Here is a 25,280-nt window from a genome sequence, read left to right as displayed (position 1 = left end):
CCTTGGTTGGCAGCAAGAGAGATGAGACGGGCACAAAAAAAACCCCCAAACTATGCATGCTAGTCCTCACCCGACCTGACTGGAGCCGGACGTCGGTTGGGTGAGGACGGATGGGTCGCTCATTGGTCGGCAGCAAGAGAGATGAGACAGTCACTGCTCTCTTGCTGCCGCCCCTGGAACCCTGGCATCCTAGGCCCCCACCTACTTCACCTAGTGCTTCTGTCGGCCCTGATCAGAATAATACCAAAAGAGGTAGGCCCCAGCTGGGGGTTAGGACAAAGTTATTTTTTACACAAAAAAAAAAAAGGAGAGAAGAAAAAGCAGACAGCTGAGGACTGCACACAAAGTGGATTTCAATGGGAGGAGAGGGAGGAAATCCCGAGCAGAATTATACTGCTGATAGAAGAGATGCATATGCAACAGCGCCTTGTTAATAAATTATAAGGTTGTACATTCATTTAAAACGAAAGTGCAAAATGCGACAAATAAGGCTAAATCGTTTAATTCGTGGGGCTCCGAAATGAATTCGGGGGGCCTCCCCGAATGAAACAAACATTATTAGATCATTTTGTTTTAAACAAACCGGGGCCTTGCCTATGGCATAGGCCGAGGCTCAAAGCAGGGGCTGCGACATATGCCCTAGGCAAGGTTCCAGCTTCGGGCCTCGCTAGGCACCAGTGTTGTGCTTGAGCATATCCCAAGGCCCAAAGCAAGGATCATGGCATAGGCCCATGTGCAATGCCAGGATCTTGGCGGAGGCCAGAAGCCAGGACCTCTGCTGAGAACCCCGAAAATAAAAAAAAATCTTACCTGATCCATCAGGGAGCTGTCGAATGCCGGGTTCCAATGCCACGGCCTCAGCCCGGGCCCAGGCCTGACGCCGCGACCCATCCCAGAGTATGAGTCATGACACCAGGGACTCGATCCAGAGGCTGAGTCCTGACGCCAGGGCCTATGTATATTTAAAAGTAAAACAATAAATAATTATAAAAGAATCAACTTTAAAAAGCATCTGAAACTTATCTTGAAAAACATTTTTTTTTTATAAATAGACCATAAATGTTATTGTGTGAATTTGTACCTCAAAAGTGACTTCTCAAATTTGGAACAAATTTGAAATTATTCACATATGAAATAAGTAATTAAAGGCCATCCGCAGTACAGACGTATCTGTAGAAAAGGTTAATGAAAAAATAGTGAAAAACAGAAAAACAAACAAAAACAAAACAAAAAAATATAATAAAATAACAAAAAGAAAACAAAAAATAAAAAATAAATAAAAAATGAAAAACAAAAAATTTAAAATAAAAAAACACACCTTAATGTGAAACAGATTGTTCCTATGCACTTGATGGCTCCATACACTTAATGGCGCCGCATACTGAAAAGGATCAGAACAGAGTGGAAAATATTCAACGGACTTGTTCATGTGCAAAGGGAATTATGTAATTGTCTTGCTCAAGCCAAATGAAATGAAATGCACAGATGTCAATAGTGTTCATTGTAATACAACAGAGTGACTTACTTGTAAAAAGACTGACCTAGCCAAGCAATCAACTGGGCAAAAAAAAAGAAAATGTACTGTATCTTAATTCAAATCGCGAACACTAAGGGGCAGATTTTCAAAGCTGTACGCGTGCAAAAATGGGCACTTACGTGCATAAACGCCAGTGGTGCGCACGATCCGAATTTTGCATAGGGGTATTTGTGCGCGTAAGTGGCCCTATGCACACAACATTACACAAATAAAAAAGGGGCGTGCCGGGGCGTGTCTGGGCGGAGACCGAACATACGTGCATAAAACGTATTTTATAAGCGACATGCATAACTCCACCGGCGCGCGCTTCCTAGTTCACATGCGTATATTTACTACTGCTTTTTGTGTGCGCAAGGTACGAGTGAAGGGTCTGCGGCGGCTGTCTGACATCGCTAAAGTGCCAGACATCCGACAGAAGGGCAGAAGGTGGAAAGAAGAGGCCTTGGGGGAGTAACCGGTGTAAACTGGGACATTAGAAGCGTTTCCCATAGCCAACATTAATGTGCGTATAACGGTAGGAGAGAGAGCCTCAGGAGCGTCTACAGCCAGCCATTCCTTGGTTATTCCCTGTCTACACATGTTCACAGCATCAATATGGCTCCTGCAATCCATAAGGCTCAGAAGGGAAAGAGAGAGGAGGAGGAGGAGAAGACTGCTGAGACAGAGGCGGTACCCGTTACACAGAGTCTACAGGACTCGCACCCAATTTCTCGATCTGTCTGAGGAGGAAGTAATGAACCGTTACAGATTTAATAAGGAGACCATACTGTCCCTCTGCTGAATGTTAGAGGGTGACCTGCAACCCCTCACGCAAAGGGGCCATGCATCAAGTCACATCAAGGTGACTACCTTCCTGGCATTTCTGGCTACCAGCACCTTCCAAACACCACTTGGCCTGACGTCTGGAATCACTCAGGGTGCCACCTCAAGGTGTCTGGAGCAGGCCCTGGCTGCCCTGCTGTGACACACACACGACTTTATCTCCTTCCCCATCGGAAGAGAGGATCAGCATGAAACCATGAGAGACTTCTACCAAATAGCACGCTTCCCCTCGGTCTTGGGAGCTATTGATTGCACCCACGTGGCCCTAAGGGCACCAGGAGGAGATGAGGCCATCTACCGCAATCGCAAGGGATTCCACTCACTAAACATGCAGGTGGTGTGCAACACCAAGGGCCTCATCACCAATGTGGTGGCCCGCTTTCCTGGATCCACTCACAACGCCTACACTCTCACCCAATCCAGGATCTATGAAGAGTTCCAGCTGCAACACATCACTGGGGGCTGGCTCCTAGGTAGTACAGCAACCAACTGCACACATGAGCCCCCACTTATATTAGTAGAATCGCTATATGTAGGATGCCACAGTAGGCATTCGGTTTGTAAGCCCTGTGAGCTGTACCCCAATGAAGCACAGACGTAATATAACCTTCTGTTTTTCTCTTATGCTACAGGTGACAGAGGCTATCCACTGAAATCCTGGCTCATGATTCCCATGGCCAGCCCCAACACTGCAGTTGAGACTCGCTACAACAGGGCACACCGTAGGACCAGGGCTGTCATAGAGAGAACATTTGGCATCCTGAAATCACGCTTCCGCTGTCTGGACAGATCCGGTGGATGCCTCTTGTACTTCCCCTTTAAGGTGTGTGAGATATTCCTAGCCTGCTGTATTCTACATAATCTGGCACTTAACAGACACAGCCCTGTACCAGAGGAGGCCCCTGAAGAGAATGAGGGGGATGAAGACATACAGCTGTCCATGGAGGAATTGGAGGAAATACATCGCTTGAGCCAAAGGCGGGCGATATGAGAAAGGAACACTCTCATAGAAAGCTATTTCCGTAGGTGATAAATGTGCATTTATTAACAAGTGTGAAAAACGTGATAATTAAATAAATGTAAAAAGGAACAACTGAAAACTTGTCAAGGTTCACTTCTTCGGCCGTCCTCTCCTACAACCATCAGAAGCTTAGACTGGCCCACCCGGGCACTCCGGCGCAGGGGACTCCTCCCACTGCTTACACTACCCTCAGAGGGCAGAGGTGCCTGGGGCACATCCAGGGCATGGCTACAGGAAGGAATAGCCAGGGGCAACAGCTGTTCTGATGCTGGTGGTGGAAGCATCACAGGAGGTGCAGGCGGGAGTGGTGGTGCCATCCAAGGATAGCCTGGAACAGGCTGAGGCGCAGGTGGCGGTACCACACCAGGCACCTCTGCACGGGCAGATGGCATCCATGGGTATGGAGGCCCATAAGGTGGAGAGTAATGCATCCGGGGCCCCATGAAAGGCCATGGAGCCGCTGGTGGCTGTGGCTGCATGGGAGGCAGCCGCTGCAGCATCTCCCTCCAAACCTCCGTCTGCTGCTCAGTAGCCCGGCAAAGGTCTTGGAGGCACGCCTGAATCCCGTCACACCCCTCCCTGACAGTACGACGGAGGGAACTTGCTTCCTGCTGCACCACATCAGACAGGCCAGAGATGGCGTCCAAAAGGCCGGCGCCCTGCTGTAACAGTCTCTCTGCCTGCCTGGTATATGGGTCGGGTTCGGGCTGGTCCGACGCACTGCTGTCCTGCTGCCGATCAGGTTGCATTTCAGCCAGTGGGTCCTCCGGCTCCTCTCCCTGCCGCTGCTGCGGCTCCTCCGCAGTTTGTTCCATGTGTTCACGGGCTTCCCCCTCCTCCTCTTCCGATGAGTCAGAGACCACCCGCAGACGCCGGTACAGCCTTTGGGGTCGTCTAGGTGCAGGTCCGGGTTGCTTATCATCTGGCTCCCCTAAATTGAAAAGCATATAGAAATTAGCACACTGACAATAGGGGTGTGATGTACTTCGCTCCATATGTGATACATGCTACAGTAGCAGCCCTGACTAATACTCCAGTGGTAGTCACATAGGACTTGACATGACACCCCTGGGGGTATCATGTGTGGCATAGTGGGGCCGTCAACCATACCATGTAGCACCTGCCCAACAACCCCTTCTGGACACAGAGGGTTGTCAGTGTGCTGCATGGAATGTGGTAAGTTACCAGGCAGAGCTAGAACAGAGGGCCCTGTCGTATGAACTGCACTTTAACCCTCAACCTAATCGAGCCCCACTGTTTATGCATTCCATGGACACATGACCTGTGCAATATGCTATGGAACCTGTGAAGTAGGCATGTCTGCTAGAGGAAGTTGGAAGGGAAACAATAGGGGAAGGGTAGGAAGGGGCTGAAGGGGGGACATGGGGAATGGGGGGGGGGGGGGAGAGTGAGAGGCCTCCTTTGCAATGTTGAACATCCAATACTGAGCAGGTGACATTGGTCATGTGCCTCACATCAGTTCCCATAGAACTGCACCCTCCCATTTCTGACAATGTTGAAAGCCAGCATTGTGTGCCTGCTTACCCATGTGCATCAGCAGACACTCGGACAGTCTATGTTGCCCATAAGAAATAACATCCATAAAATATTGTAAGACAGTATGTACACTATACTGCCTGCTGTATGACCACATATATACAGCATCATCATACACACCTACCAGAGCAGTGCACACTGTCCTGCTAGTGTACTACCCAAAGTGGAGCTCTGCAATGCTCTGTCCTGGCTTGGTACATACATCTGTACAGCAGCCCTAGCTGGAATCCTGGATACTGAGTACTCTACATGAAATGGCCACAGTGTTGGCTGTACAGGTTATCAGTAATCAGTAGTTATAGGTACATGAAGACATATGCTGCTATACTGTGAGTAGGTACATGGATAGGATTTCAGGGGGATTGACAAAGTTGTAGTTGTGCTTATGTCGCTGCCCTACATGGCGCATGGTGTCAAGCTGGCCCACGCCACCCACAGCTGCTTCCGAGATGGTACCCAGTATCAGCTGCTCAGAGGCTGAGAAGGTTATGTGGCTCCATTCTCCCTCTGCAAGTCGCCTGGCCTGCTTGCGCTTCACCAGTCTCCTCATGTCCATCCACTTATGCATTAGTTCCCCAATACTGCGATTGTGATGGAACACGGAGTTCACAGCGTGCCTGATCCCTCTCCAGATCTGCTCCTTCCTGTATGCATCCACCGTACGAGACTGTGGACCATACAGCAGATCCCGGTGCCGTATAACATGCTTCACCATCATGTCAACCTCAGCTGGCATGAAGTTCGGCTTCCGGATGAGAACAGGACGTGCTTGAGAAAAGGGAAGTGATTATCCCCTTGTACAGGTCCTTGGTGAGGCCTCACCTGGAGTACTGTGTTCAGTTCTGGAGACCGTATCTCCAAAGAGACAGAGACAAGATGGAAGCGGTCCAGAGAAGGGCGACCAGAAAGGTGGAGGGTCTTCATCGAATGACTTATGAGAGATTGAAGAATCTAAATATGTACACCCTGGAAGAAAGGAGGAGCAGGGGTGATATGATTCAAACTTTCAGATACTTGAAAGGTTTTAACGATCCAAAGACAATGGCAAACCTTTTCCATCGGAAAGAAATCAGCAGAACCAGGGGTCACAAGTTGAAGCTCCAAGGAGGAAGACTCAGAACCAATGTCAGGAAGTATTTCTTCACGGAGAGGGTGGTGGATGCCTGGAATGCCCTTCTGGAGGAAGTGGTGAAGACCAGAACTGTGACGGACTTCAAAGGGGCGTGGGATAAACACTGTGGATCCATCAAGTCTAGAGAATGTGAATGGCTCGCGGGAATGACGGCTACTGCCTGGAGATTATACCCTTATTCAATAAACATACACACGGTTAATGCGACTCCAACATTGCTCTAAGCTTCAATGGCATGAGGAAGTGTGGAAAAAAGGATTTGCATTCACAAAAAGTGAATGCAAATCCTAGGAAGACACCACCTCTTTGTTTCCCTGCCCCCAACCCTTCCTGGGGCTGACTACCAGGGCATCTGGGAAATGTGGTTTCCTTCCTGCAACATAACCTTCACACCTTAAGGAAAACACCCAAAGTTTTACAGCACAGAGACTCACCTCTGGCTCAAATCACCACAATATAGACAATAACCAACAAGGACTGAGTTACATAGTCTGGGTAAACAAAGGCATGGGTGTAGCTTGCTTATTGCGGCGGTTACTACCCCTAACTATGGTAGATATTCACTTGGATGCAGTTCCAACACTGCTCTCTACATTAATGGTGTGGGTGGAAGGGAAATAGAACCAAAAGGTTACTAAGAGCCAAGAGTAACAGATAAGTATGAGAGAAATTAAAAAAAAAAAGTGCATAGCTTGCTGGGCAGACTGGATGGGCCGTTTGGTCTTCTTCTGCCGTCATTTCTATGTTGAGCCATGGTGAAGGTGCCCAGTGAGTGGACCTGCGATCGTTTCAAAGGGCGCCCAATTTGCGCATGTCCCTCCCCAGTGGGGCATAACTTACGCGCACAGCTGATCCCATCAGCGCGAATAGCAAATACGCGCGCCGACAATTAAAATTGATGCGGAACATGTGCGCACTGGGTGACTTGTGCACGCCGCCTATTGATTTTCATGAAGATGTGCGCGCCGCCTCGCGATTTTAATGACGATGTGCACGCCACCTATGTACCTCAATGGAGCTGGGCGTAATGGCCTATCAAAGAAGTGTATGTGCAGCCATTAACAAATATATGCAACATGTGCGTGCTGTTGCCCCTCCCCACATGTAATTACGGGTAATGAACTACCACTTTGTGTCAATGCCCTACAGGGTGTGGGAGGTGCTGATTAGCAGCTGGCCACGATTGAGTTGGCCTTCTCTGTGGGCTGTAGTGCTCACAAGTCTCTGCACATACTACTCAATTGCTGCGGATGTAGGACCCAGAGAGTGAAAAATGTAGGTAAGGCTGCTTTACTGAAGCGTTGGAAGGAGACATCTGTTTTTAATCAGGGATACTTGTGTATAGTGTCTGATTACTGGTCACCAGTGTTTGCTTTGAAAGGGGACCTTCGCTGTCTAACATGTGTAGTCTGCTTCTCAGCAGCCTCTCTGAGGTGCAATATCCAGGCTTTGTTGCTGTTCATGATTGTATATCACTGCATTGTCCTCCCACTATAGCAGCCCACCGAACAGCCTGGAGAACCGTCCCATAGACTGTAGAGGAGATGTGCGCCTGGCCCATAGACTCTAGCGGAGATGTGCGGACCGCATCGGTTTCAGTGAAATGTATGGGCCAGGCGGCCATCTCGAGTACAGTCTATGGGCCAGGTGGCCATCTTGAGTAGAGTGTATGGGCGATTCAACGTTGAAGTGAAAGGACTAGGATCCAGTCCCACTACAGCAGTCCACCAAACAGCCTGGAGAATCGTCCCATAGACTCTAGCGGACATGTGCGCCTCGCCCAAAGACTCTAGCAGAGATGGCCGCCTCGCCCATAGACTGTACTCGAGATGGCCGCCTCGCCCATACACTCTAGCGGAGATGTGCGCACATCGGCTTCAGTAACGTGTATGGGCGAGGTGGCCATTTCGAGTAGAGTATATGGGCGAGGTGGCCATCTCGAGTAGAGTATATGGGCGAGGCGCACATGTCCTCTCCAGTCTATGGGACGGTTCTCCAGGCTATTTGTTTGGCTGCTCTTCTGGGACTGGATCCTAGTCCTTTCACTTCAACGTTGCCTCGCCCATACACTCTACCTTCCCTCCTTTCCCACCTTCCTTCCCGCCCTCCCTCTCCCACCTTCCTTCCTTCCCTACCTCTCCCACCTTCCTTCCCTCCCTCCTTCCTTCCCTCCCTTCCTCTCCCACCTTCCTTCCTTCCTTCCCTCCTCCCTCTCCCACCTTACTTCCCTCCCTTCCTCTCCCACCTTCCTTCCCTCCCTCCAACACTCGGACAATACATGGGCCCCTTCCACCTTTACCTGAAATGACCACACCGTTTTGGTTAATAAAACTTGTATTGTAAGGCTACAATATAAAATGTTATAATATTTACAATAAACAAAAAAGAATGGGAAGGGGTGGGCTAAGGAGCAAAACTATTTACAGAAAACAAAACTCCCGTGAGGTTAGGGAGGCAGGGACCAGAGAGGATGATCACTGACGACGGATCAGATCCCCCAGGACCCGTACAGCTGCACCAAGCAGCTGTAGAGCCCTGGTGATCCGATCCATGTTCTACTTATTGGGATACATTTTTTAAAAAAGCGCGAGCACGTACTTTTGTTCATGCACCAGGCGCCAACAAAAGTATGCCGAATTTCAATAGATACACACGTATCTTTTAAAATCTGGGGTTGGCGCGCGCAAGGAGGTGCACATTTGTGCACTTTGCGCGCGCCGAGCCCTGCGTGCGCTGCCCGTTCCCTCGAAGGGAACTTTCCTTCCGCCTCCCCCCACCTTCCCCTCCCTTCCCCTACCTAACCCACCCCCCCAGCCCTATCTAAATTCCCCCTACCTTTATCGCCAAAGTTACGCCTGCCTGAAGCAGGCATAACTCGCGCCGGTGGCCCGCTGGCGAGCAACCACCCGACCCGGAGGCTGGTCCGGAGGCCTGGGCCATGCCCCGGAATGCCCCCGGGCCGGCACCACGCCCCCGGAACGCTCCCCGGAACGCATCGAACATCGTGCCGCCCCCCAACACGCCCCCTTACACACACCCCTAGCAAAGCCCCGGGACTTACGCCCGTCGCGGGGCTTTCGCACACCGCCGAGCCTATGCTCTGGCCCATTGACTATTACAGAATTAATAATGCTAAAATTAGTCTTGGTAGTGGTGAACTGCAGCATACAAGATATGTAAAAAATATTAAACATTGGATCTGACAAGAAAATATTGACATTAAAAATGTGCCGAATAGGACTGACAAGAGGGATAGGTTAGACATAGGTAACAAGGATAATATTTAACTTTAAAAAAAAGGACGGTCACGACAAAGCAAGCAAAAGTGCGCTCTAGAAAAGTGATGCGAACAAAGATTATCTGAGCGTATGAATCGTGAAAATTGCATGAAACAAAAGTGAATATTTAACCTGTAAACGTGGAAACCATGTGAATAATTGAAAGGACAAAAATTATGAACTGGATGGCATGCCATGTTAAATGCAGGCAGGCATGTATGGTCTCCACTCGTGCTGAAGCGTAAAGAAGGGCTGGTTTCAATCAATTCTGAGAGAATGTGTGTCAGTTGAGAGATGGCGCATTGCTGCATAAACTCTAAAAACGGTGTGGTTTTAATCAATTATGAGAGGGTGTGAATAAGATTAAATAAACTAGTGTTATGTGTGTCAGTTGAGAGATGGCGCATTACTGCATAAACTCTAAAAATGGTGTGGTGTGTTGTGCAACGAATGTGTGTGTGAAAATTTTAAAAAGGTTATCCGTTCAGATAAGACATTAAAGAAATTGTATGAATGATGTATTATGTGATAAGTGTGTGTAAAAAAAGATGATAGAATGGAAAACTGGGAGAAATAAATTATAAAAAATTAGAATTGCAGAATTTTAAAAATTAAAGATGTATACAGTGTGTCGCGGATGGTAAAGAATATAATTAATGTGGAAAATTACCAATAAAATAAACATAGGTCAAAATGGCATGAGAACATTCTATTCATAAAAAAACAGGTTGTGTTACGGTCCGGTCGATGAGGCTCACGTCCCGGCCCTTACCTCGAGGGTTCCTGCCGGCTGGGAACGAAGCAGAGTCGGGATCTGGGCGTCCCCGAGGGGGAGACGCCATTGCTGGCCTGCCTCTAGGCGGATGCGAGGGAACGCCCTACGCTTTTCTAGACAGTTTCTCACCAGAGGGTGGCTCCACCCCAAGTCTGACGTCAGACGCCGCGGCCTACTTAGGCCACCACGGACACCCGATCAGTGCCTTGCAACAGGGTTCCTTCGGTCCCCTGTTGCTTCGAGCTCCGGAGTCAGCCAGCGTCTTGGCTACTCCGTTCCTGCCTGCCTGTCTGCCGGTTCCTGTCTGCCTGCCTACAGTCCATGCCGGGTTCCTGCCAGCCAGCCCAAGCCGGGTTCCTGCCAGCCTGCCTACAGCCCAAGCCGGGTTCCTGCCTGCCTACAGCCCAAGCCGGATTCCAGCCTGCCTACAGCCCAAGTTGGATTCCTGCCTGCCTACCGCCCTAGCCGGGTTACCACCTGTCTCAGCCAAGCCTGATACTCGCCTGCTTCCTCTCCATCGACCGCCTCGCCTAAGCCCCAGCGGACAGGCCCCTACGGGCTCCTCCCGGGGGTGGGCTCCGACTTCCAGGGTGAATCTCCTAAGTCCCAGCAGCTGGACTCCCAAGGGCCTCTCCCGGGGGAGTACCAGCTTCCAGGGTGAAACCGCTTCTACCTGCCCGCCTGAAGTCTGCCTCCCGGCCTGTTCAGTCGAGACTAGTGAAGTTCTTCCCAAGTCTCCTGCAGGCCGGCCCAAGTTCTTCCCAAGTCTCCTGCAGGCCGGCCCACTAACCCCGTGTTCACAACAGGTTGTTCATAAAAAGCAGATTATTCCTAAAAAAAAACAGAGTAGTCGATATCGTTATTTAATCCAAATGGAGCCAAAGTGTTAAAATTATAAATATATTTCTGTTTTAATTGAAGAAGTAAAATATTAAAATCACCTCCTCTCCAATTCAGTACTGGTTTTTGAATAACACAGAATTTATAATCATTAAATTTATGTTTGTTAGAGATGGAGTGTTCTACTAATGTTTGGAGGGTATGGAGCTAATGATGTTGCTCTTATACTCTATGAGGTAGATTTTAAAAGCCCTGCGCACGTAAATCTGGCAGAATTTACGTGCGCAGGGCATTCGCGTGCCGGCGCACCTATTTTGTATAGGCCGCTGGCGCGCGCAAAGCCCCGGGACGCGCATAAGTCCCAGGGCTTGCTAAAATGGGCAGTCCGGGGGGGGGGGCGTTTCTGTGGTCCGGGGTGTGTCCGGGGGTGCGGCCGAGTGCCCAGACACAACGGCCTGTGTCGGCACCTGGCCAGCCGGTGCGCGCAAGTTACGCCTGCCGAACTCCATCGAACAAGGTAAGGGGGGATTTAGGTAGGGCCCGGGGGGTGGGTTAGATAGGGGAAGGGAGGGAAAGGTGGGGGGGGACACAAAAAAAGTTCCCTCCAAGGCCGCTCCAATTTCGGAGCGGCCTCGGAGGGAATGGAGGCAGGCTGCGCGGCTCGCCACGTGCAGGCTGCCGATTTTGCGCAGCCTTGTGCGTGCCGACCCCAGATTTTAAAAGATACGTGCGTATCTTTTAAAATCCAGTATAATTTTGTTGCGCCGGTTGCGCGAACGAAAGTACGCATGCGGGTATTTTTTTTAAATCTGCCCCTATGATTCTCTTATTAAACTCTCTGATAGTCTTTCCAATATACATCATATTACATGGACAAATGGCCGTGTATATAACTCCTTTGCTTTTGCATGTAGTGAACGAAGGCAGTTTAAAAACGCTATCTCTTCCTGGTATGTTTAAATAAGATGTTTTCATATTAACGTCACAAACCGAACATTTCCCACATGGGCGATGGCCAGGTGGTCTGATATCATGAGCGTGTTTGCGTGGTAATGCTGAGGGTGCTATTATATCTTTCAAATTTTTGTCTCGTTTATTGGCAACTAACAGGTCTCTATCTTTAAATGAAGACAATACTTGAATAATCGACCAGTATTTCTTCAGAATGGTTAGAGTGTGGGGAATCTTGGGAGGGCACCTATTTTCGGAATACAAATGTTATCACATTTTTGAGTGATCTGGAAAATGTTTTGGTAATACGCTACTACTTTTGTCCATGATAAGGCACCATGTATGTGAGTCAACGCCAGGCAACAGCTGCTTAAAGAAAATGGCATTGAATTTTGGGATAATGATGTTTGTCTAGGGAATTCTCCAGACTTGAACACTGCCGAAAACATAGGTGCCATTATTAAGGATGAGATGAAGAGTTTTTAATATTGAAGGAAAGTGGTCAGGGACGTTATTCCACTGAAAATTTGGAATTGGTCTTATTACATTTGGAAAATGATACCGATTTATTTCAAAATGTGTTGTGTTCATATGTCGCTTGCTTTAAAGCTGTTTTGCAAGCTAACGGTGGGCACACCAGCTATTAATCATATGTTGTTTAATTTTGTTTTGAATGCTGATTAAAATAGTATATTGCATATTTCTACCCGATTTGTGGATGCTGCTGCAATGGGGGAGGCAAAGCTTATGCAACACCTGGTATATAAGGCATAGCTGCTATCCCTGAGGCTTTTGTATTGGGTTTGAAATATTTAGTGGTAACAAAATTCAAATAATGTGCTTTGAGGTATATTTTGAAATAAATTACTACAATCTTGTATGGAGACAATGCACTGGATAACCACCCCACCTCCCTTGCCCCTCCCTCCCCCTATTTCCTCAATGAACTGCTTGCTCACCACTAGGAGGAACAAGTGCCCCTGTTTTCCCCTCCAAAAATCTGGCTGTTTTAGCCTAACCTCACCACCCCTGTAAATGATTTTCAGGTACTCAAAAGTTATTTTGTGAAGGGCTCAATTAGAATCCACGCTAATAGGGAGCACAGTAATCATTTGTCTCTCTTGGCAACTTTAGAAAGGTGGCATAGGAAAACAGAAGGCACAAGGTCCCCAGCGCTCATCCCAGGTAAAAATACGCTTCTGGTGATAGCAGTGAATGATAAGAGCATAACGGTATGGTCAGATCTAAATATTTATTTATTTATTTAACATCTGAAATATTTCCAATATAGTACCTATCTCTGTACTGTTTATCTTGTTCTGGCTCTTGTTTAACAAACTGGCATGAGCCATGGAAAAGATATCCTGGCTGTTGTAGATCAAGTGCCACGTATACACGTTACTCGGACAAAAAGCCACACACTGTTACAGATTGCAATCATCCGTTCCTTTGACAGAATTCAGAGCATCACACACAGTGCTGAACATGAACAGCATCAGTACAAAGGAATATTTCTTTTCCACAGCTAGGGCCTACAATCAGGATACCTAAACCCACGCTCAATCGTCTGCGTCCTGACAAGTCCTTTGCACCTATGCCTGGCGGGGGTACAAGCTGAGGTCTCGCGTAAAGGGGAAGCACCTCCCAGAAGGCAGAAAAGACGCGTAAGGGAAGGGGCGTGGCAGCGGACGTAGGCGTAAAGGGGAGGGGTTTGAGTTGTCCCTACCCCTTTTCTCATCCAGCCCGGTTTTTTGCACCACGTCGCGTGGGGAGGGGCGTGCGGTGCCTCGGTCGGTTTCTTCCCTCGTCCTGCGGACACGATGGCGGCTCCCCGGCTCCTTTGCGGTTCGGCGCTCTCTTTCCTGGCGCTGCTACTCGCCTACTGGTACCGGCAGGCGGGGGAGGAGAGCCTGCGGGAGCGCCTGGACACCGTGCTCTCCTCCCTGTTGCGGGCCGAAGGCAAAGTGGACGTGGACGTTGCCCTCCCACCCCGGGTGGCCATAGGTAAGTGGGAGCGCTCCCCTCCTGCGCCGTGCAGTTCGCTCACCTGCTAACGGAAGAGCTTTTTGGTAGGGAGATAACTGCCTCGCTCATCCGTTGGATTAAGTGAAGTTTTAGGGAAACTCAAAGGTTAACAAAGAAGAAAAAGAAACATAAAGTGATGCTTTTTTTTTTCTCTTTGATCTAAGAAGACATTTCTTGACTCGCTTGCAGGAGGTCCAAGCAGCATGAACAGGTGAAAGCTAAAGTTGATGTCTTCTGAACACACAACTGCATCACAATTACGCTACAATGGTGGTGGGGAGGGAAAGTGAGGCTGAAGTGTTTGCAGAAAGATAAGGTGGCAAAGAGGCAGAACCACTATTTCTGGTAGCGACTTAAACTCCCTGTCTCTGTTAAGTCTTTCCATGTAAGCTTGTGTTTGAGCACCCCCTCTTCCCTTTCACCACTACCATTGTAAATTATTTTATGTTTTGTTTTTGGTGATGTCATCTGTTGGACTGGTTGAACCTGAGAAAGATGCCCTTTTTTGGGTGGGGGTTTCTTGGTCTTGAAGTGATTTCAAGCATTCAAGTGGGTTAATACGGCAGCCCTACTACCTCTTTTATCTAGGAGTACTGGAGACATCTTGTAGCCAAAATGGGGAGTTGGCAGGCAGCTGTACAGGATGTTGCTGTATAGGTTTGTGTCCTTATTTATTTATTTTTATAACTAGAACTGGGTGCTAGGAATATAATCCACTTTTGAAGGTCTTGAAAGCAGAATATAAATAAATAAGAGCTGAATAGCAGGTGCTGGTTGTTTCACACGTGCTCTTGAGAGACCCTGCTTTTAATACCTGTTGATCTTGACTACAGGTAGTTTAAACCAGTTACAATGCCAAATTGCTCTAGGCATGTTTTTTGAATAAGTAGTTGGATTTGCAAAAGTATCTGTTCTTGATTTACGGGGTTTCCTTATCTATTAATATTTTCAGTGGTAAATTTATGGAAGAAGCTGCCTTTTTTTTTTTTTTTTACCGAAATGCCCCATGATTAAAGTAAGACATTTCAGGACCATTCAGGCAATTGGCTCCTATGGCCAAGTGACAAATGGGCCGATACAGTACAGTATCCACTGGAGCGCACTGTTACCCCGCGTTTCGATGCACATTTTCGACGCGCTAGCTCTACCCCTTGTTCAGTAAGGGGTAATAGCGTGTCGAAAACGTGCGTCCAACCTCCCCGAAACTAATAGTGCCCGCAACATGCAAATGCATGTTGATGACCCTATTAGTTATTCCCGCACATTTTACTTTCAGAAATTAGCACCTACCCAAAGGTAGGCGTTTAATTTCTGCCTGCGCCGGGGAAGTGCACAGAAAAACAGTAAAAACTGCTTTTCTGTGCACCCTCCGACTTAATATCATGGTGATATTAAGTCGGGGGTCCTAAAAGTTTAAAGTAATTTAAAAAAAAAAAAACACAATTTAAAATCGGCTCATGGGTTGAAAACCGGACTCTCAATTTTGCAGGCGTCCCGTTTCCGAACCTGTGGCTGTCAGCGGGTTTGAGAACCGACGCCGGCAAAATTGAATGTTGGCTGTCAAATTCGCTGACAGCTGCCGCTTCCGTCAAAAAAGACGGGCCTTAATTTGCATGTTTGTCCCCTCTGAATCTCGCGCACAGGAGAGTGGCCGCTCGCCCGCGACCTTTACTGTATTGGCCTGAAAGTGCTCTCACCCTTTACACAACATATAATGGTGAGAAAGCTGGTGCTCCATGTTGAGCGCTCTCCCGGCATGTGCCCAGCCACCTTTCCTGGGCACGCAATCCTGTGTTTTATTTATTTATTTGTTTGTTTGTTTTTGTATACAAACATTCAATCAAGATATCACATCGGTTTACATGTAACTGAACAGAAATAAGGCAGAAGCTGCTTATTTTACATTGTAACATTGTAACTTAATAATTTAGAAAGATAAATTTACATAGTAACTTTGAGAAATAACATTTAACATGTGATTTGGAGAAGATAGAAAGAGATATGGGGTCTAATTTATTTAAGATTTATTTATTTTATTTATAGATTCTTTTATACCGCGGTACGTATAGACATACATCACCTCGGTTTACAGTGAAACAAATTAGCAACAGGCTTTACATGTAACAGTTTAAAAAACAGTAAAACATTTAACAGCAACAGGCTTTACAGAAACAAGGGTTTTAAAGATAATATGCATACATCATTAAATATCAAACAATAAAATATAAATAATCATGTATTCGCAGGAGCAAATTAACTGTCAGCAGCGAGACCAATGTCACATTGAATACAATAGCCTAAATTGAGTAACAGTGGGGGGGGTATGGAATAGCAGAATGTAAATACAAAATGCGAGGAAAAGAACTTGGAGCCAGTGAGGAATAATAAGGGATAGCTGAATTTTTAGGTTAGATGAGATTCATAGAGTGAATGCTTGTTCAAACAACCATGTTTTAAGGTTTTGTTTGAAGGTTTTGTGACAGGATTCAAGACGCAGGTCCAACGGCATGTTGTTCCAGATTTTGATACCCGCTATAGAGAATGATCGGTCTATGGTGGAAACGTGTTTGATGTGTTTTAGTGGATGGACAGCTAATTTCGCTTGGTGAATATTTCTAATTGGTCTGTTGGAGGTGCGAAAAATGAGCTGATCAGAGAACCATTTAAATGATGGGCTGCGCTAATAAGCAGGCACTAGGGACAATAGCGCATCCCTAGCGCCTCCTTATTAGTGTAGAAGTGGCTGTCAGCGGGTTCTGACAATCGACGCTCAATTTTACCGGCATAAGTTTCCAAACCCACTGACAGCCACAGGTTAGGAAAACGGGTAACGGTAAAATTGAGTGTCCATTTTTCTAACCTGCTGACTGGCAAGCAGATTTAAAAAATTTTTTTTGTTTAATTTAAAAAATTTTTTGGTTCCTCTGACTTAATATTGCTAGGATATTAAGTTGGAGGGTGTACAGAAGAGCAGTGTATTCTGCTTTACTGTACACTTTTCCGGGTTGCTCAGAAATTAACGCCTGCGAAGCAGCACTTTTTACTTTCAGTATCCCGGAGACTGACTAATAGCACTCATCACATGCATTTGCATGTGATGAGTGCTATTAGTTTTCGGGGGGGGTGTTGGCCGCATGTTTTCAATGCGCTAAACCCCTTACAGTATAAGGGGTAATAGATGCATGTTGAAAGTGCACGGTAAACGGTGCACTCATCGAGCGCACTATACACTATTGGCCTGATAATAAATAAAAGTGAGAAAGTAAAGGCCTTGTATGGTGGTGGCATGCAAGCGAGTGTGAGAGGAGGTGGAGCCACAGGCTACTCTGTGCAGGCAGCACACACACTCCCCACGCTGGGGGGCAGCAGACTGGACTTACTCAAGGGCATAGATCCTAACCTAAGATTTCTCTTTGACCTACAGCATTTCACAAACTTTACATAACTGAAATACTTTATATTAATATGGAATTCAGATACACTGCCCAACTATTTTTTTTTTTTTAAGTTTGTGTACCACAGTTGAAATACACAATTATACCTTAACATAGGTGTGGGTAGTTCAGGTCTTTGAGGGCCTCCAATATTTGTATGCAAATTTATCCTATGCCTAATCATTAAGGCTATCTTGAAAACCTGATTGGTTGGTGGTTCTCAAGGACTGGAATTGTACTTCACCCATTAAGGCAGTTGTGGACAACATACATATACAAATCCTGGTGTCACCTCAGTAATACAACACAAACTCTCCACTACCAGGCACTTAGTAACGGGCCGATGCAGTACGGACGCGGTAGAAAGAGTGCGGCAGTGCCGTGCGCACCCGCGTTTGCCGCACGCACAGTTCGGATGACATACCGCTCGATACAGTATTTAAATGGCATCCAAATGCCAGCCACGTCCAAGAAGCGTCCATGAAGCGCAATCCATTTTACTGTATACAGCTGTATACAGCGCCTATACAGTATCCTGGGTGCGCTGGTACCTGTCATTTCAAATGACATTTGAAATGACAGGTACCAGGAAATGGATACAGGAGAAGGGCTGCCTGACCCCCCTCACTCCCCGGGACAAGACCGAAGTGAATCGGGCAAACTTTCCGCCAGCCCCCGCTCACCTGCCCTGGCCGCGTCCATGGGTGCCGATCTCCCGCGCCAACAGCTCCGGAGCAGCCCCGCTTCACTGCCTGACTGGGGCTGCTCCGGAGCTGTCAGCGCGGGAGATCGGCACCCATGGACGCGGCCAGGGCAGGTGAGCGGGGGCTGGCGGAAAGTTTGCCCGATTCACTTCGGTCTTGTCCCGGGGAGTGAGGGGGTCAGGCAGTGAAGTGGGGCTGCTCCATGGCCCGTGAAATTTTGTCTTGGCTTGCCTGGCGCTCCACACTAACGCAGGGGTAGGGGTAGGCGGTAAATTAGCAGGTTAAACGCGCGGCAAAACTGCAGGTTTAAAAAGCGATAATCGGGGCGCGTGTTACTGTATGGGAGGGAATATCTAATTCGATCATTTACATCTCATATACATGCCGCGGGCGGAAAGGGTTACCCGTTGATTTAAAGAGGCGGTAAGGATGGGTTAAAAGGGATAGTGAATCGCAGGTTGGACTAACGCGGCCAAATTGTGAGTAGAAAGCGGGTTAGAAGCAGGGTAATCGCGGCCGCACTTTACTGTATTGGCCTGTAAATAACTAATCCCAGCAAAACAAAAACATATTCCAAACCTGTGTATACAAACCTGCCATACAAAGCATCACTGACTCCTAGGACTCAAATTACAATAATCCAACCTAAGGAAAGGCAGCACTACAAATTTTACACCGGGCCCTAGACACTAATACACCTCCAGTTGGGAAACCAGAGCAAGCTAGACTGCTACAGATCCCTACACAGACACAGCACAGTAGCAGAATATCATACCTCCATAACTCATGCATATTCATTGTGGATATTCTGTAAACCCAACTGGCTGTGGGGTCCCCAGGACAGGTTTGGGAAGCTCTGCTCTAGTCCCTTTCTTCTCTTACCCATACCCAACTTCCCATTCCTCCTCTTTCACCTCCTCTCCAGTCTTCCAGATCTTTGACACCATCTCTTGCTCATTCCTCACCTTTCAAGCCCCCATCTCACACCCCCACCATGAACATCCCCAAGCTGCATATCATATCCTCTGCTCTCACTACCCGCTCCCTTTCTATACATCCTCAGGCATAATCCCAGTTCCCACTCTTATACCGTTCAGACTTAACCCTTGTTCTGCCCACCCCTGTCCCCATACACCCACCCCCTATCTCTGTCATCACTTCCCACCCACCCATGCATCAGTTGCCACTCTTCACTCCCAGTCCTTGCTCACCCAATATCCCACCCCTTGTTTAATCCTTCACTGCTAATCTCCCAAACCCCATGCACCCACAACCCAACTACCCAGCTGCTTCTCTTCCCCCCCCCCCCTCCTAACCCCTAGTCCCTGCTGTGTCTCCCCACGGCCTCAGGTGCTGCTTTCCTCTCCTTCCTTCCCACAGCCCAGCCCGAGCTGGGAGAAGGGTGGGTATGGGACCCTTCCCTTCTTCCCACCTGGCTCGCAGCCTGAACCATGAGGTGCATCTCAAATGTCTAAGGAGCTCCACATGGTTGAAAAGAAATGGAATCTTAGGCTTTGAACTGCATGGGAGGGAGGGAAAGGCACCAGCTCTTCTTCTGGCTTGTGCTTGGCCCTGGGGAGGAGAGAGCAGAGCAACTAACTCACATTTTTGGCTCTGGATCAGGGCAGCAGCGGTGGCAAGCTGTTTTTTTTTTTTTTTTTTTTTTGGGGGGGGGGAGCTCATGGGTCTGCGACAGAGGTGGGGAGTTAGGGCAGCAGGCTGATGAGGCCCATAGAGGTGAAATACCCAGGACGGGTGCTCCTTGCGCCTCTTTCCCTCCCCTCATTGCAACCGTTTCCAGACCCATGGGACTGGCATGGTATTACGGTGCCCTTAAGGCAGTGACACCTCTGGCCCCATTTGGCCTTAAGCTATCTTCGGCTCTGAGAAATTTCATGTACTGCAGGAACTCTGCACAATTCTGTGTTGTGCTAGTAAAAATCGGCTTCAATTGCAAATGCAGTTTCTTTCTGTGACATCCATAGAACCAATTTTAGTAAACACTGGTTAAGTGCTGGCAGGAGAGTGATCACTTGTGAAGGGGCCATGGGGGGTTTGGGGCAGAAGTGAGAGCACTCAGGAAGGAGTGGGTGGGGAAGAAGGGCAGGAGGGAAAGTGGCTGGGCATGAGCCATGGGGACAGGATCTGGGCTTCAATCCCAGCTTTCTTCTCTGGGCCTCAATCCCAGCTTTCTTCTCTGGGCCTCATTATCTATAAAACAGGCCCTGCTTTAAAATTCAGAGGGAGCCTGCAAATGCATTTTTCATATATGTACCTCTTAGTTCAATATCTGCAACCTGGCCACCACCACACTTGCATTGATTCTGTTTAGATATTTATCAAGTATCAGGCAGTACTCTGCAGTTATTTCCCAAAACATCATCTTGTTATAAATGGACAGAAGCTGTGAATTTGAGTGCTTTGTGCGATCTAACCTGTCTCATTTTTAGGCATTCTTCTGCAAAGCAACAAAGAATGTCTCTTATGAGCTCCTTGTCTGTGACCTAGTATCCCCGGCTGAACAAGACGCCCTACATGCCCCCTCTGTGTGTGATGTAGGCTGTCAGTCCCTATTGGCAGACACATTCTCACGCATTATGCAGAACTGAACTGAACTGCATTGCACACGTGTAGGCAACTCCAGTTCTCAAGTGCCACAAACAGGTCTGGTTTCAGGCTATCCATAATGAATATGTATAGGAGAGATTTGCATGCACTGCCTCCATTTGTATGTAAATGTCTTATGCATATTCATCCTGAAAACCAGACCTGTTTGTGGCACTCGAGGTCTGGAATTGCCTCCCACTGGCATAGCTGGACAGATGCAAGCAAGGACCACAAAAGGAAACCAGCAGATTGGTTTAAGCTGAAGTGCTGAGACCCAGGAGGAGAGACACTGGTGGAAGGTGAAATCCTGTCCAGAGAAGAGAGCCAGTCCCACACCCATGGGTAACCTTTAAGAATGTCTATTTTTTTGTTTTGTGTTTAATGTGTTGTATTTGAGAAGCAAACACTGACAAGTTTGACAGATATGTCAAGAGCTTCCTGTGGGTGGAAAATGTTTCCACTTACCACTTCCCCTTCCCCAGTACTGAAAGTCCTGCTCTCTGCTTCGATGTAATCGGGGCGCCCTGCCTCTTGCCACTTTTCAGGGGACAGCTGTTTTTCTTTCGGGTGCCGCATGCTTTGACAGACATGTGGACTGCCATCACATTTTGTTGGGCTGTGCAGCAGTGAGCAAATTGCACTTTATTATTTGTAGCTAAATAACTTCTAATTGCTGGCTGCAGGCGGATAGTGCACATGTACTGCTTGACTAGTTTTGCATTTTGATCAGCAGTAACTTTGAACCATTTTGTCTCGTAAAATTGGTTTCGATTGACTTCTGAAAATAACTCCTTGGTGTGATAGTTGTGTAATGATAGCTTGTGTCTTGCGCAAAGGGTGTTGGCTTTTTGAGATGTTACACTACCCTGCCCAAAGGATCCTTTAGTGGCAGCCCTTGTTTTCTTCTAGTTGGGTAACTGCTGAAGACGAGATAATTAGAGCTGTAAGATGGGGTATTCTCAAATATCTTAGTGTCCATAGGATCTCTTGCCATAAACCAGTAAATAACTCACTCAAGATCTTCATTTACAAGGGCAATCAAGTACAGAGTGTAATTTATTTTATTTTTTTGTAGAGGCTGAAAAGCTGCTTATGATCCTGAGCTCCCACTCTACAAAATAGAAGTTAATTACTAACCAATTTATTGATAAGGCTTGACAAAAGAGCCAGATACTTACCAGGTGAAACAAATACAGATAGACTGTGAGCGCCATACCCATGGCAATGTCGGGTTCTCTAGGACTGGCTTCTCCCGGGAGCCTTATAGATAATGTACACATCCACAGGAGCAAGCTTGCATCACAGTTGTGAGGAAACAGAGACTTTTGTCCTGCCTTGTTACCAGGTTTGTTAAGGAGCAGTGTACTTCTGTTCTTTTTGCACAACTGGAAAATTCTTAAGGGGTGCCCCTCTGTCAGCTAGCCCAAAGCTTTGTATAACAAGGGTTTAAGGTTAATCTTGCAGTTCTCTCCTCTATCACTTGCCCCATCATTAATTGAAATGCGTTATTGGCGTTAACGCGTGCGAAAAGTATGGTAATGCACGATGCAAATTCCAAATTGGGGGGGGGGGGCAGATCGAGGAGGATTTTTGGGCAGGATTTAGTTAAATTGGGGGCAATATCGCACTGTGCGATAGCATAACTCATGCTAGCTCACAGTTTTAACTCCGGAAATAACTACACCTTTTTTCCTAGCATTAGGCTGTGCGATATGGCCATAATGCAATTTGCAATAAATTTTTGGAATTGCATTTTGGCCATTTGTGGGCTTCGGGGAAGAGGGGGGGGAGAGAGAGAGAGAGTCTCTGGGGAGGGCCTCACTGTGTGCACCTATTGATATCTCTATTGGAGGGCCACCTAATAAGTCGAGGTGAAGTGTTGGTGGTGCTTTAGGGTTTAGAAGCAAGTTTTGCACGTAGAATGAGACGTACGAACAGCACAGTACACTTGGTGAAGATTTGAAGTCATTTGGAGTGAGGAAAGTCTCAAAAAGATGAAAGCTTGTACTGTACTATTCATACGTCTCACTCTACATGCGAAACTGGCCCCTAAACCATCACAGACACCTCACCTGGTGTGGGTTTTTTTGTTTTTTTTAATGTTACAATGTATAATCTGCTTAGAACAAATTTTATTGTATAATGCAGACTATAAGACACTTAAGTCAGCTTTGGAAGGAAGGGTGGTTGCCTTTCTGTAGAAGAGGCAGGTGGGACAACAAAGTGACATTTGATATTTGAGCTTTCTGCTGAGCTGAAGAGGAATGTGCCAGTAGCAGAGAAGTGGTGTTTTGAAGCCAGTTTCTGCTGATTGTTAAGATATTTTACTTTTATTAAAAAAATAAAAAATCCCCCAGGTACTAGCCCCCCCCATCAAGGAAGATTCTTGCACCTGGTTGGGTACTGGGGCTCCTTTCTGGAACCATGACCATTGAGCTGTACTGCTTTTGTGAATAGACCTCTCCAAGGCTGCTGAACCAGCCCCGGTGCCAGGACTACGTGAAATCTTCCAAAAAGCAAAGGGGAGACAGGAGAATGCCTGTTGCTTTTAATCCCGTCCAGCTCCAGTTTTGTAACTGAATTGCCAGTGACAGGAGGAAGACTCACTCTAAAGTCGAGATTTCTTCCAGCTTGTGCTGGCAGGTCCTCGCTTCCTCTCTAGCTGTAGTTAATGCCTTTCTGAAAGGACCATTTAGGCTTTGACAAATGATTATGGAATTAAAAAAAAAAAAAGCTTTTTTTTTTTTTTTAACTGCTGAATCAGAATGATAGCACAGCAATATTGTATCCTCAACAAGAGTAGACAATAGCAGAGATAAAGCAACCTAATACATTAGCTTGGCAGCAGATGCTTACATTGCAGTACAAAATGCTTAAGCCTGCATCTTACTGCCCTGTCTCTCTAATCATGTTCTTGTTACAAGTTCATGACAAAGTGTGTAGCAGGATTCACAAATTTGTAGGAATCTGACAGGAGCTGCCTTGTGAACTCTTGTGCTATGCTACGCAGTAAGAAGATTGCATTGGGAATGGACCTTTTTAAAATGACTGGTGTTAATAGCTCCAATTCTGGCCTGACCAACAAGCAGGTAACCACAAAAGACAGGTTCATGCATCCGTGTTCATCCACTGTCCGAATGCTGTGATCGGCAGCGATGTGAGGTCTAACATCTGTCCTGTAACTATTAGGGACAGCTCTGAGCAGATCTGGATGTATTGTAGCTGGTGACAGGCACTAGGCCTGACCCCAGTCTTGCTCCTTTTTTGTACTTGACGCACTCGCCACCCATTTAAAGTGATGCTTTTTACCCCACTTTGTCCCTTCTGCTTTCACTAGTCAAATGTCTACCAAGAGATTTTCTTTGGAGGGGATTTAGTTTTTCTTTAAATATTCACTTGATGCAGCAACTTTGATAAATAGCATTGTTAGCTGCTTGTATGGCGGTTTGGTGTGTTGTGGGTCTTGAGCTGAGGTGCATGGTAGGTTTCGAAGACAGTGCTTTTCAAGTTGCCCTTCCCCCCCCCCAAGTGATGACTACCTCTGTCACCTTTGCTCACAGAGGAAAAGAAAAACAGATGAGACTGCGAATGCAAAACATCTGAATCACAAGCCACTCGATGGTAAATTCCCTCCTGTTAGTCTTTTGACATTTAATTGATTTACCTGTCTTGCTCAGAGCAAATGCAACTAAGATTAGCATGCTAAAAGTTCAAACTAAAGGGAGTAAATCAAGGTCAAAAAGGTTTATCATATTCAAGTGATGTGTAATTTTTATCAAGTATGCTTGTAGATTCCTATTTGTCACAGGTAGATTAGGGATTGCCTTCTGTGGTAATTTTTGACCTACAGCACTAGAGTAGCATTGATCTTCTGTATAATCACAGCCAGGGTCTATTTTTGAGGGCTGCGGTGCACAGGAAACCGTGCTCAAGGGAGCACCACTGCTCGCTCCCTCCCCCAACCTTCCATATAATATCTGCAAGCAGGAAACTCGGAGATACTGTGCATAAGGAAGGTGGCTTTTCTGTCTGTGGCAATAGGTGAAGGATCAGTCTGCAGGAAGGAGGAAGAGGAAGGGAGACTAGAAAAAGAAGGGGAGAGAGGAGTGGGGGTAAGAGAACAGGGAAGAGGGGATACTGGCAGATGGATGAATTAGAGAAGTGTTTGGATGGGGAGAGAGGCATTCTGTGATGCAGTCATTGCCACTTGCAAAGGAGGGAGTGTTGTGCCAGAGCTGCTGTCGAGATGGGGTGAGGGTTGCCATTTTCAGTTTTCACACAGTTAGCCTAGACTAGTCATCCCTGTTCTGAAGGAGTGTTGTGTGTACCTTGCAGCAAAAGAAAAAAAAAAACATTCATACTACAATAACATTAACACATTTTTTTAAATAGAAAAAGAGCTATTTTTATTACCTGGATTTTGTTACCTTTTCAGAAAGCCTTGTATAATAGTTAATAATTAGCAGCGTGCTTTCTGAGTTGCCTAATTCCCACTATCTCCCTCAGTTTTGCAAAGTCCAGCATTACTTGACATAAATCATCTCTAGTTAACGTTTACCCCACATGACCAATGCTAAACGGGCTTCAGGAGGAACTA

At 47.0% G+C, this 25,280-nt stretch overlaps 2 protein-coding genes across 2 annotated transcripts in view; one reads left to right on the top strand and one right to left on the bottom strand.

Annotated features, from left to right (window-relative positions):
- Window positions 1-3,446: 3,446 nt before the first annotated feature.
- Window positions 3,447-14,135, bottom strand: LOC115087097 (proline-rich protein 12-like). The gene is made up of 2 exons (XM_029593826.1): window positions 13,961-14,135; window positions 3,447-4,311 (listed from the first exon to the last, which is right to left on the bottom strand). The coding sequence occupies exon 2, from the start codon at window positions 4,193-4,195 to the stop codon at window positions 3,464-3,466; it is 732 nt and encodes a 243-aa protein (XP_029449686.1). The 5' UTR covers window positions 4,196-4,311; window positions 13,961-14,135; the 3' UTR covers window positions 3,447-3,463.
- Window positions 13,625-25,280, top strand: part of LOC115087096 (ADP-dependent glucokinase-like) — a 45,357-nt gene continuing 33,701 nt past the window's right edge. Inside the window, exon 1 of the mRNA XM_029593825.1 lies at window positions 13,625-13,917. Coding sequence (XP_029449685.1) covers window positions 13,734-13,917 — 184 coding nt within the window. The 5' untranslated portion in view covers window positions 13,625-13,733. The remainder of the gene's footprint in view (window positions 13,918-25,280) is intronic.

This window comes from Rhinatrema bivittatum, chromosome 3, assembly GCF_901001135.1.
Source record: "Rhinatrema bivittatum chromosome 3, aRhiBiv1.1, whole genome shotgun sequence".
Classification (NCBI taxonomy): domain Eukaryota; kingdom Metazoa; phylum Chordata; class Amphibia; order Gymnophiona; family Rhinatrematidae; genus Rhinatrema; species Rhinatrema bivittatum.
This window is presented reverse-complemented; position numbering and strand designations above follow the sequence as displayed.

Coding starts and splice junctions, on each gene's coding strand:
- LOC115087097 (XM_029593826.1), bottom strand. CDS start 4,195: ATGGAACAAACTGCGGAGGAGCCGCAGCAGCGGCAGGGAGAGGAGCCG.